At 37.4% G+C, this 13,993-nt stretch overlaps 1 protein-coding gene across 1 annotated transcript; it reads left to right on the forward strand.

Moving 5' to 3' along the window:
- The first annotated feature begins 2,131 nt into the window (after positions 1-2,131).
- cept1a (choline/ethanolamine phosphotransferase 1a) lies at positions 2,132-13,463 on the forward strand. The gene is made up of 9 exons (XM_060881757.1): positions 2,132-2,316; positions 3,225-3,479; positions 3,666-3,813; positions 4,003-4,144; positions 5,158-5,242; positions 7,871-8,002; positions 9,234-9,392; positions 9,627-9,752; positions 9,865-13,463. The coding sequence occupies exons 2-9, from the start codon at positions 3,246-3,248 to the stop codon at positions 9,985-9,987; spliced, it is 1,149 nt and encodes a 382-aa protein (XP_060737740.1). The 5' UTR covers positions 2,132-2,316; positions 3,225-3,245; the 3' UTR covers positions 9,988-13,463.
- The last annotated feature ends 530 nt before the right edge of the window (positions 13,464-13,993 follow it).

The following is a 13,993-nucleotide window of genomic DNA, read 5'->3' on the forward strand; positions in this document are numbered from 1 at the left end:
TTACATTCACACGTCTAGACGTCTAACAGAATCGTCCTCACTTATTGGATGCTGAACCAGAAATAAAGCTTTATTATTTTAGCCAGGCCTGGAAATCTGCTGTATTTAACATCGACACATCTACGTTTACACAACAATACAAAGGAAATGGAAATCCACCGCTTTTTAATATCATTTATAAGATGGATGATGTGTTCTGTATGTGTTTTTTGACACAGGGTTTATACTTTTGACCACTCAGATTACATTAATGTTATCGTACTTAGTAGTAGAATTTACAGTTAGAGGTTTTCAGTAGTGGAAAAGTTTATTTCTTTCAGTAATTCAACTGAAACAGTGAAACTGGTGTATTATATAAAGTCACACAGACTGAAGTAGTTTAAGTCTTTGGTTCTTTTAATTTTGATGATTTTGACTCACAGTTAACAAAAACCCACCAATTCACTTTCTCAAAATATTAGAATACATCATAAGACCAATAAAAAAACATTTTTAGTAAATTGTTGGCCTTCTGGAAAGTTTGTTCATTTACTGTGTATGTGCTCAATACTGGGGCTCCTTTTGCTTCAATTACTGCCTCAGTGTAAGATGGAGGTGATCAGTCTGTGGTACTGCGGAGGTGGAAGCCCAGGTCTCTTTAACTGTGGCCTTCAGATCATCTGCATTGTTTGGTCTTGTTCCTCATTTTCCTCTTGACAACAGCTCATAGATCCTGTATGGAGTTCAGGTCTGGTGAGTTTACTGGCCAGTCAAACACACCAACACCACGGTCATTTAACACCTTTTGGTGCTTTTGGCATGTGAGCAGATGCCAAATCCTTCTGGAAAATGACATCAGCATCTTTAACAAGCTGCTCAGCAGAAGGAAGCATGAAGAGCTCTAAAACTTCTTGGTAAACGAGTGAAGTGACTGGTTTTTAAAAAACACAGTGGACCAACAGCAGCAGATGATATTGTACACCAAATCATCACAGACTGTGGAAACTTAACACTGGACTTCAAGCAACTTGGGCTATGAGCTTCTCACCCTGCCTCCATACTCTATTACCTTGGTTTCCAAATGAAATGCAAAACTTGCTCTCATCTGAAAAGAGGACTTTGGACTTTCTTCTTCTCCTGAGCCCAGCTAAGACACCTCTGACGTTGTCTGTGGATCAGGAGAGGCTTAAGAAGAGGAATACGACAACTGTAGCCAAATTCCTTGACACGTCTGTGTGTGGTGGCTCTTGATGCCTTTGACCCAGCATCAGTCCATTCCCTGTGAAGTTCACCCAAATTCTTAAATGGATTTTGCTTGACAAACCTCTCAAGGCTGCGGTTCTCTGGGTTGGTTGGTCTTTTTCTTCCACACTTTTTCCTTAGCTTTCTGTTAACATGCTTGTATACAGCTCTCTGTGAACAGCTTCTTTAACAATGAATGTTTGTGGCTTTCCCTCCTTGTGAAGGGCGTTAACGATTGTCGTCTGGACAACTGTCTTCCCCATGAGTGTGTAGCCTAGTGAACCAAAGTGAGAGACCATTTTGATGGCTCAGGAAACCTTCGCAGGTGTTTTGAGTTGATCAGCTGATTGTCATGTCGACATATTCTAATTTTTTGATAGTGAATTGCTGTTTTTTTGTTAAATGTGACACAAAATCATCACAATTAAAAGAACCAAAGACTTTTTCAGTCTGTGTGAATTTATATAATACACCAGTTTCACTATTTCAGTTGAATTACTGAAATAAATGAACTTTTCCACAACATTCTTATTTATTGAGATGCACCTGTAGAGGTATTAAAATAAAGCTTATAATCTGTATTGTCTTGTCTTGTATAGTGTTATTTATGTCTGTACTTATGAGAGTCACAAACAGCTGGATCCAAATTACTTGTGTGTGTAAACACACGGCCAATAAACCTGATTCGGATTCGGATTCGGATTCGGATTCAGATTTACTTTTACCAAATGACTCATGACTACTGGTTGGGTTTCATATCAAAATGACTAAAGTTATGAATTATGTGCTATAAAAACTGTACAGTTCACAGTAATATAAAATATATTAATATCAACAAAGAAGTGTGTTTAAATAAATGCACGCCTTCGTTTCGGTTTGACACGCGCGCTTCCGTTAGGGAGGAGTTTACTTCCGGTGTGCTCGTGCCGCTGGGTGTCATGGGCATGAGGCGGATTTATCACATGAACTGAGATAAAAAGTCAGAAATCTGTTTTTTATCTGGTTTCATTTCGGATTACTGATTAATGAGGAGCTAAAAAACTGTGTACACAGACAACAGAGTGAGATTACAGAGAGAAAATCCGTCACCGTACGGTAATGTGCCTCATAGCTAACTATGCTAAAGCTAACTCTGTCTGTTTATTTATTTGTTTATTTATTTGTTTATTTGTTTATCTATCTATCAGTCGGTCAGTTAGAGTAAAGTCCCTACATGTTAGTCATTATTACTAAGCAGTGTTTACTCACATTTCTAAGCGCTGATGTTCTGATTAATAATTAAATGTTTTATAAACAATTTAATTATTAATTAGTGATTAGTTCTTTTCTGTCACTAATGACTTTAATTCACTTTTAATTCTACACTTTTTGAACATTACACCAACTTCTTCTTCTTCTTCTTATTATTATTATATTTTACTTTATTCTATAGAAATATGATTGCAGCAAGTGAATAATTAGCATTCAGTGATTTAATAATTGTAATATTAACACTTTATAACACAGTGCAATGTTAGTGGAGTGCATTCTGATTGCTCACTGTGTGTGTCTGTGTGTGTCTCTGGGTGTGTGTGTGTATGTGTGTATGTGTGTGTCTGGGTGTGTGTGTGTACGTGTGTCTGTATGTGTACGTGTGTCTGTGTGTGTACGTGTGTATGTGTGTGTCTGTGTGTGTCTCTGGGTGTGTGTGTGTATGTGTGTGTCTGGGTGTGTATGTGTACGTGTGTCTGTGTGTGTACGTGTGTCTGTGTGTGTACGTGTGTGTCTCTGGGTGTGTGTGTGTACGTGTGTCTGTGTGTGTGTACGTGTGTGTGTGTCTGTGTGTGTACGTGTGTGTGTGTGTACGTGTGTCTGTGTGTGTGTGTGTGTGTACGTGTGTGTGTGTACGTGTGTGTACGTGTGTGTGTGTCTGTGTGTGCATGTGTGTCTGTGTGTGTGTGTCTGTGTGTGTGTGTGTGTGTGTCTGTGTGTGCATGTGTGTCTGTGTGTGTGTGGCTGTTCAGTTGGGAACACAGGTTCTGAGGATGATGATGTCAGGGTTACGGTTGTCACGGCAGCAGCTGAAGCGGTTGGAGGAGCACAGGTACAGCAGTGAAGGTAAATCTCTCCTGGAGCCGCTCATGCAGCCGTTCTGGTACTGGTTGGTGGAGAGAGTTCCTCTGTGGGTCGCCCCCAACCTCATCACCATCATTGGCCTCGCTCTCAACATCACCACCACACTCATCCTGGCCTACCACTGTCCAACTGCTACTGAGCAGGTACACACACACACACACACACACACACACTCTGTCTGTACCTGATCAGGACACATCTGTGTGAGTGTTAGATCACAGACTAAAGATACAATGATTATATTACACAACCTCACTAAATACATCAACAACCAATAAAGTGTGTGTGTGTGTGTGTGTGTGCGTGCGTGTGTGTGCGCGCATGTCCAGGCTCCAACGTGGGCATACCTGTCCTGTGCACTAGGGCTATTTATCTACCAATCACTGGACGCCATCGATGGTAAACAAGCGAGACGGACCAATAGCAGCACTCCACTCGGGGAACTCTTCGACCATGGCTGTGACTCACTCTCTACTGGTGAGACTGTGTTTGTTTGTGTGTGTGTGTGTGTGTGTGTGTGTGTGTTGTAAGAACAGGACAAAGATTGTAGTTGAAATATTATAGTGATGTTTAACACAAGTCTCAACATAAACCATGAAGTGTGTATAATACCAAAATGTCTGTGTGTGTCTGTGTGTGTGTGTGTGTGTGTGTGTGTGCGCACAGTGTTTGTGATTCTCGGTACATGTATAGCTGTTCAGATGGGGACGAACCCTGACTGGATGTTCTTCTGCTGTTTTGTGGGTGTGTTCATGTTCTACTGCGCTCACTGGCAGACGTACGTCTCAGGAACACTGCGCTTTGGCATGTGAGTTCTCTGTCAGCGCCAACACGTGACTTCAGTTAACACCAGACACTTCTATAATGTGTAGGTGCACCCTGACCATCACACCTGTGTATCTCTGTAACCTCAGGCTTGTTCATTTGGGATAAATATTAATTTATAAATAAAACCCTTTTTATTTTGAATCCTTAGATTTCTTTAAACTGCTTTGGGACAATGTCTGTTGTTAAAAGTGTGATATGAATAAGACTGAATTGTAAATGGTTCTTCCCCAAAACCACAATCTCTACGTCACACAGTGGTACTGAACATCTCTGTGTTCTGTAGCTGTACAGTTTTTCTTCACTGGACCTAAGTTTCCCAAACCCTGCTCCATCAGGACAATGTCTCTGTACACAAAGCAGCTCCATGAAGTCATGGTGTGGAGGTGAAGGTTGGAGTGAAGAACTCGAGAGTCCTGCACTGCTCTGACTCCACACCACTGAACTGGAACTGGGGTCTCCTCAACATCCCAACATCAGAGTCTGATCTCACTGATGCTCTTGTAGCTGAATGAACACTAATCCCCACAGTCACAATCCAACATCTAGTGAAGAACCTACTAGAAGAGCAAAGTGGAGCTGATTATAACAGTAAAGAGAGAAGAATAAACCTGGAATGAGACAAGAGCATATGGGTGTGATGGTCAGGGGGCACAAACTTAGTGTGTGAGACTGTAGACCAGCACACAATAGTGATGTGTTAAAATAATGTGGATTATAACAGAAACACAGAGTTCACACTGGTGTAGATATGAAATTAGAGCAGAATGCTGAACACTGCTGTTTATTTCTGCTGGAGATATCATGAAGGAATTAACGTCTGTGTGTGTGTGTGTGTGTGTGTGTGTGTGTGTGTGTGTGACTGTGTGTGTGTGACTGTGTGTGTGTGACTGTGTGTGTGTGACTGTGTGTGTGTGACTGTGTGTGTGTGACTGTGTGTGTGTGACTGTGTGTGTGTGACTGTGTGTGTGTGTGTCTGCGTGTGTGTGTGTGCAGCATCGATGTGACTGAGGTGCAGATGTTCATTATCCTGGTTTATCTCCTGGCTGCAGTAGGAGGATCAGTGTTCTGGCAGTCTGTGGTACGTCACTCACTTCTTCACAATGTTGTGTGTTAAAATCTGTAACTACAACACAATTATGTGTAGAAATAAAGAGCAGGAACACAATTATAAAGAGGATAAACACCAGCTGTCACCTTGAGTTACACCAAACTATTAGACTGAACACTGCTGAACACTGCTGAACACTGCTGAACACTGCTGAACACCGAACACTAAACACTGTCACTAACACTACATTAAACATTAGACAAAATATGTCCTGAGAATAATTCAGATTGTCTGGTTAATGATCTTATTCTGTATTTAATTTTTTATTGTGCTGTTTATTCTTTATTCTGAATGTTATAGTCTGATGTTATAGTCTGATGTTATAGTCTAATGTTATAGTCTGTTATAGTCTAATGTTATAGTCTGATGTTATAGTCTAATGTTATAGTCTAATGTTATAGTCTGTTATAGTCTAATGTTATAGTCTATTATAGTCTGATGTTATAGTCTGATGTTATAGTCTGTTATAGTCTAATGTTATAGTCTATTATAGTCTGATGTTATAGTCTGATGTTATAGTCTGTTATAGTCTAATGTTATAGTCTATTATAGTCTGATGTTATAGTCTGATGTTATAGTCTGATGTTATAGTCTAATGTTATAGTCTATTATAGTCTGATGTTATAGTCTGATGTTATAGTCTGATGTTATAGTCTAATGTTATAGTCTATTATAGTCTGATGTTATAGTCTGATGTTATAGTCTGTTATAGTCTAATGTTATAGTCTATTATAGTCTGATGTTATAGTCTGATGTTATAGTCTGTTATAGTCTAATGTTATAGTCTATTATAGTCTGATGTTATAGTCTGATGTTATAGTCTGATGTTATAGTCTGATGTTATAGTCTAATGTTATAGTCTATTATAGTCTGATGTTATAGTCTGATGTTATAGTCTGATGTTATAGTCTAATGTTATAGTCTATTATAGTCTGATGTTATAGTCTGATGTTATAGTCTGTTATAGTCTAATGTTATAGTCTATTATAGTCTGATGTTATAGTCTGATGTTATAGTCTGTTATAGTCTAATGTTATAGTCTATTATAGTCTGATGTTATAGTCTGATGTTATAGTCTGTTATAGTCTAATGTTATAGTCTATTATAGTCTGATGTTATAGTCTAATGTTATAGTCTATTATAGTCTGATGTTATAGTCTGATGTTATAGTCTATTATAGTCTAATGTTATAGTCTATTATAGTCTGATGTTATAGTCTGATGTTATAGTCTGATGTTATAGTCTAATGTTATAGTCTATTATAGTCTGATGTTATAGTCTGATGTTATAGTCTGATGTTATAGTCTAATGTTATAGTCTATTATAGTCTGATGTTATAGTCTGATGTTATAGTCTGTTATAGTCTAATGTTATAGTCTATTATAGTCTGATGTTATAGTCTGATGTTATAGTCTGTTATAGTCTAATGTTATAGTCTATTATAGTCTGATGTTATAGTCTAATGTTATAGTCTATTATAGTCTGATGTTATAGTCTGATGTTATAGTCTATTATAGTCTAATGTTATAGTCTATTATAGTCTGATGTTATAGTCTGATGTTATAGTCTGTTATAGTCTAATGTTATAGTCTATTATAGTCTGATGTTATAGTCTGATGTTATAGTCTGTTATAGTCTAATGTTATAGTCTATTATAGTCTGATGTTATAGTCTGATGTTATAGTCTGTTATAGTCTAATGTTATAGTCTATTATAGTCTGATGTTATAGTCTGATGTTATAGTCTGATGTTATAGTCTAATGTTATAGTCTATTATAGTCTGATGTTATAGTCTGATGTTATAGTCTGTTATAGTCTAATGTTATAGTCTATTATAGTCTGATGTTATAGTCTGATGTTATAGTCTGTTATAGTCTAATGTTATAGTCTATTATAGTCTGATGTTATAGTCTGATGTTATAGTCTGTTATAGTCTAATGTTATAGTCTATTATAGTCTGATGTTATAGTCTAATGTTATAGTCTATTATAGTCTGATGTTATAGTCTGATGTTATAGTCTGATGTTATAGTCTAATGTTATAGTCTAATGTTATAGTCTATTATAGTCTGATGTTATAGTCTAATGTTATAGTCTAATGTTATAGTCTATTATAGTCTGATGTTATAGTCTGATGTTATAGTCTATTATAGTCTGATGTTATAGTCTGATGTTATAGTCTAATGTTATAGTCTAATGTTATAGTCTAATGTTATAGTCTATTATAGTCTGATGTTATAGTCTAATGTTATAGTCTAATGTTATAGTCTATTATAGTCTGATGTTATAGTCTAATGTTATAGTCTAATGTTATAGTCTATTATAGTCTGATGTTATAGTCTGATATTCACATTTTTGTCTTTTGTCTGTTAGATTTTATTTTTTTATTTTAGAAAATTCAACATTTTTTTGTGTGTCTCTGTGTGTGTCTCTGTGTGTGTCTCTGTGTGTGTCTCTGTGTGTGTCTCTGTGTGTGTCTCTGTGTGTGTCTCTGTGTGTGTGACTGTGTGTGTGACTGTGTGTGTGACTGTGTGTGTGACTGTGTGTGTGTGTGTGACTGTGTGTGTGTGTGTGTGTGACTGTGTGTGTGTTAAACCAGATTCCAATGTTGAATATCCAGATGAAGATGATCCCTGCTTTCCTGACCTTCCTGGGAGCCATATTTTCCTGCACTAACTACTTCCCGGTCATCTTCACAGGGGGGAGGGGCAAGAACGGCTCCACCATTGCGGTACGTCTGAACACACCCCTTATTATTACATTATACACACCCCTTATTATTACATTATACACACCCCTTATTATTACATTATACACACCCCTTATTATTACATTATACACACCCCTTATTATTACTGATACACGCCCCTTATTATTACATTATACACACCCCTTATTATTACATTATACACACCCCTTATTATTACATTATACACGCCCCTTATTATTACATTATACACACCCCTTATTATTACATTATACACACCCCTTATTATTACATTATACACACCCCTTATTATTACATTATACACACCCCTTATTATTACATTATACACGCCCCTTATTATTACATTATACACACCCCTTATTATTACATTATACACACCCCTTATTATTACATTATACACGCCCCTTATTATTACATTATACACACCCCTTATTATTACATTATACACACCCCTTATTATTACATTATACACGCCCCTTATTATTACATTATACACGCCCCTTATTATTACATTATACACGCCCCTTATTATTACATTATACACGCCCCTTATTATTACTGATACACGCCCCTTATTATTACATTATACACGCCCCTTATTATTACATTATACACACCCCTTATTATTACATTATACACACCCCTTATTATTACATTATACACGCCCCTTATTATTACATTATACACGCCCCTTATTATTACATTATACACGCCCCTTATTATTACATTATACACACCCCTTATTATTACATTATACACGCCCCTTATTACTGATACACGCCCCTTATTACTGATACACACCCACAACAACACAAAGTGCAGTACACAATAAAACTGTTCACATTTTCTGTCTCCATTTTATTCAGCAAAGCTCAGATTCCTCTCGGGCAACATTGTGTGTGTTTCTACACATAATGTTATAGTGCTGCTGTGTAGTGACATAAATGTCTTTACTGCTTTCTTTTTTCTTTTGTTTAAATAAAAGCTCAGCTGGATGTAGATCACTGATTACACTGCTGAGGAGCATTCTTATAGATCTGTAACACACTCAACTCTCTCTCTCTCTCTCTCTCTGTGTCTCTCTGTGTCTCTCTCTCTGTCTCTTTCTCTGTGTCTCTCTCTCTGTGTCTCTCTGTGTCTCTCTCTCTCTCTCGCTCTCTGTGTCTCTCTCTCTCCTTCTCTCTGTCTCTTTGTCTCTCTCTCTCTCTTTGTCTGTCTGTCTCTCTCTCTGTAGGGGACGAGTGTGCTTTCTCCAGCGTTCCACATCACCCTGCTGTTGGTGTTGGCCGTGTTGGTGTATAAGATGTCAGCTGAGCAGCTGTTTGAGAAAAATCCGTGTCTCTTTGTGTTAGTGTTCGGCTTCGGCTCTGCAAAACTCACCAACCGCCTGGTGGTAAAGACACAACTCTTAATCTATATACTATATTATATCCATGATATCATGTATAGTTTTTATTTATTATAATTAAAACTTTATTATTATTATTATGAGACAAATTAATAATGTTTATTATTAATAATTATTAATAATACTTTCCTTTCTCATCATTAAAGATTTTACAATTTAAAGGTTTTTCTCAGTGTGTGTGTGTGTGTGTGTGTGTGTGTGTGTGTGTGTGTGTTTTAGATAGCCCACATGACGAAGTGTGAGATGCAGCGCAGTGATTCTGCGTTTGTTGCTCCTCTTCTGCTCGTTATTAATCAGTACTTCAACAGTTTCGTCAGTGAACACTTCCTCCTCTGGGGGGCGCTGGTGAGTTCACACGTACATTAAAAGAATTAATATACAGATACTGATATCATGTTCTCTTTGAACTCTACAATAAGTGTTCTGTTTCCTGTGTGTGTGTGTGTGTGGTGTACAGGTGTTCTCTGCATGTGATCTGGTGTGTTACTGCACAGGTGTGTGTGAGCAGATCGCCACTCACCTCAACATCAGTGTGTTCAGTCTTCAGAAACCCAAAAACTGCCGCAACAACCACCACTAACACACACACACACACACACACACACACACACACACACACACACAATTCTCCGTCCTCCTGTTATACTCCTAAAGCAGGTCAGTCACTTTGGTGAACTAACACACACACACACACACACACACACACACACACAGAATCATGTGACTTTTCTCCAGAATGGAGATTTTATAGATGAGAAATTACATTAACATTTATTATTTTTCTGCTATAAGTTCATGTTACAGCTGAACATTAGTGTTAAACAGGAAGTGGATTCTCTGCTGCTCAGTTTCCCTCAACACCATGAACATTTATAGTTTACATGTATAGTCCAGTTTATATGTGCTATCAGGAGGCGTGTCATTCATTTTCAGTGTTCAGTATTAACTCCAGCACACTGGTCTGTGATGCTAATACAAGGTAGTTGATTAGCATGAACAAGTGAGTTCACATCCCAACATCGTTTTAATGCACTGTGGGTACACTTAAGTCTAGTGTTTGCTGATAACAGGCAGGCACACACACACACACACACACGCGCACACAGTCACAGACACACACACACACACGCGCACACAGTCACAGACTCACACACACACGCGCACACAGTCACAGACTCACACACACGCGCACACAGTCACAGACACACACACAGACTCACTCTCACACACACACAGACTCACTCTCACACACAGTCACAGACTCGCGCACACAGTCACAGACTCACTCACACACACACTCACACACAGACACACACATACACACACAGACTCACTCACACGCACACAGACTCAAACATACACACACAGGCACAGACTCACACACACAGCCACAGAGACACACACACAGGAGAGCAGTGTGTAGATGTTGTTAGAGGATCAGATTAATACTCACTGCTTCTTGTTGTGTGTGTTGTGGTGTGAGGGACGTGTGGTCAGCGTTGTGTGTTCTTATAAAAAACGTCTGGATTTTGTTTATTTGTTAGTTCTGTTACAGTCGTACATCAGGCCTCAAGTCTTCCAACAACATCTAAAGATATAAAGATTTTTTGTGATTAAAAACATAAAGCAGCAGGTGAAGAAGCTGTAAAATCACTGCACTGTTTAATAACACACTCTGGTTGACTTCCTCTGAGCGTTTAAAGTCTACTCACTAGCACTAGCATGCTAACTAGCTAGCAACAATCAAATGTATTAAAAGTTTGAAAATATTTGTATTTTTAAACTGTGCAGTGCATTCTGGGTAACTGAGTGAACTTCCTCCAAGCTGGAGATAACATTTAACCTGGGGACCGAGGGGAGGTGGACGAGGGCGCAGGTGGTGATGTCACTAAGTTAAGCTCCGCCTCTGAACACTGGGAGAGTGTTGACTGGTTTACACTCCTGAGTTAATGTGATGACCTGATGATCACGTGCCTTTCTCTGTTAAACTGAACTCTATGCACATGACGTTTTACACGTGAACCACGTCACAGATTCATTCTTCATTTAAACAGGTGTGTGTGTGAAAGCTTTAAAGGTGCAGGACGTGTTTTTCTCTATCTGAGTAAATAATGTACAGAAAGTTACAGTGAGTTTCAGGTCTGTTTTATTCTCATGAGGTTTTAGTGTGTTGGGTTTTTTAACCTTCTTTATGCTGCAGCACAGGTCACGTCTCAGATTGTGATTAAACCTGTGCTCTGGACTCACATCCTGACTTCCTGCTTCTTCATTTAAACATCTCTGCTGTGTGCTTCATGTTAACATTCAACATTGTTCTAACTCTCGGGTAACCTTTCACCATGTGGGCAGAGCTGTAAACACTGCTGCTCGTCTCAGTGATGATGGTGATGATGATGATGATGATAAATAAATAGCGATTTCTCCTCCAGCTCCAAATTATGAACCAATCACAAGCTCTTTTTTCTCATTCACTATTTCAGTTTCAGTTTCTTTGTATAGCGCTTTTAGTAATTCCCATTGTCTCAAAGCAGCTTTACAGAAGCATAGCAACAGAAGCGAGATCTAAAGAGAGAAATAGAGAGAAAATAAATATATTTAATATAAAGAAAAAATAAGAATGAAAATAAATAAAGAAATGAATATATACAATTAAAGTTTAGCATTAATTTAATTACTAAGTTAACTGCAGCTACAGATAACCTGAAGGTTTTATTGTTTTTTTCCCCCTGATGTGAACATGGAGCTCTTTCTCACACTAACATCACACACTAACACACTCTCACTTCTGTAACGACGATCTGCTTCTCGGTGTTTATTTTTGTTCTACTTCAGTTAATGTAGTAAAGCAGCTCTAATGCTGTCACCTGCAAACTCACTCCACTGTAACTCTGGGGTTCGGCTCCGTTCCCTTTACACTTTGGGTGCTGTGTCTTGGGGTTTCCTGTTGACATTGTGAGTATTTTATTCTTAATGTGATGGGTAATGTTCTATTATTCAATTCTCATTGTTCACCTGCTGCATATGCAAATGAGGTGGGAGGAGCCTACAGCCTGTTGTCAGTACTGCACCTTTAATTCCTCTGTTCATGACATTACAGCACATTAAACGTGAAGTGTTTGGAAGTGTGTGTGTGTGTGTGTGTGTGCGCGTGTGTGTGCGGTATCCTGTTTAACTCTACCTCTTTAACACATTGTGTGTTTGTGGTTATTCATGTCCTCACATTCCTTAAATAAATCTGTGTTTTCATTTGGTTATTATTATTATTTTTATTATTATTTTATTACTATTTTTATTAGTATGATTATTATTATTAATAAAATTAATATTTTTATTATTATTTTTATTATGAATATTATAATTATTATTTTTTTTATTATTACTTTTATTATTAATATTATTAATAATAATAATATTATTATTCCTACAGATTTTGTAGAGACTCCTATTTTGATATGATTTTATTGCATCCTTTTTATAATATTTTTGTCACTAGTGCACTGTGTAGTGAGCAGGATGTGATACAGGTGCATTACTGAGTGAACCCAAAGCAGGTGTGTGTCCACTACACACTGCACTATTTTAGGAAATGTGTTAATGGTTTTGTGTTAATGTGCGATTCCATGATGCAGCGTAAGAGATCAACACTGTAGGGTTTTGGTGTTCAGTGGTGTTCATCATAGTCCAGACTATTTAAATACAGATTACCCACAATGCACTGTGGCCAGTATAACCGATTAGGGGGTGTGGTTTGGGACACAGTGGGAGTGACGTCAACACAACGAGGATTTTTATTAATTTATTTATTTTTTGTTTATTTTGAACCCTCTGAGTTTCATCTGGTCTGTATTTTAATTGTACACTGAATGTAATCATGTTGATTTGTAACCTTGTCCAGTGTAAAAAATAAAGACTGTTATATTAACATCAACCCAAACTTCCAGTCGCAGCTCCGTGTGAGAGTCTGGACTTAAAACGATTACACGTTTCATGAGAAAGTCACATTTAGGACACATGAGTGGTTTTAAAGAGTAATAAAGAGACAAACACTTTTATTTATCAGCTTTAGTGTTTATTAAATGTGATTGTGTTGTGTTTAAGAAATGAATGTGTTGAATATGAACAAAGCAGCAGTGTTAGCTGACTGTGGGCCCCTGAGCGTGGGCCCCTGAGCGCGGCCCTTAACACTCACAACCTCAGAAATGTAAATAAAATATATATATATATATATTTGAATAAAAAAGCCGAAAACTTAAAACAGGAAAAAGTTTGTTCAAAAATCTCATAATTGTTTAGAATAAAAATATAGTTTCATATTGTTTTTAATCCAAATTCAGTAACATATTTACAAGAAGCAAAAAGTGAAGTTTAATCAATATTTTGTTGTTTTATTGTAAGCGAGATTCCAGCTGTTTGTTATATGAAGATGAACAATAAAAATAAAATAACATGCAACAGTAAAACGATCTAAAGGTAAAACATTAGAGATTCTGACATTTTGTATAAAAAAGACTTTTATCTGGGAGAAAATTCTCACACAACTCAGTTACACTCACAACTGTATCACCAACAACTCAGTAAGGTTATAA

Source organism: Tachysurus vachellii, chromosome 11, assembly GCF_030014155.1.
Source record: "Tachysurus vachellii isolate PV-2020 chromosome 11, HZAU_Pvac_v1, whole genome shotgun sequence".
In the NCBI taxonomy this organism is placed as follows: Eukaryota; Metazoa; Chordata; class Actinopteri; order Siluriformes; family Bagridae; genus Tachysurus; species Tachysurus vachellii.

Excerpts from the sequence above, each read along its gene's own strand:
- cept1a (XM_060881757.1), top strand. The coding sequence starts at position 3,246 with ATGATGATGTCAGGGTTACGGTTGTCACGGCAGCAGCTGAAGCGGTTG. Across the intron at positions 4,145-5,157 it reads GGAACACTGCGCTTTGGCAT|CATCGATGTGACTGAGGTGC; the intron begins GTGAGTTCTCTG and ends GTGTGTGTGCAG. Across the intron at positions 5,243-7,870 it reads CAGTGTTCTGGCAGTCTGTG|ATTCCAATGTTGAATATCCA; the intron begins GTACGTCACTCA and ends GTGTTAAACCAG.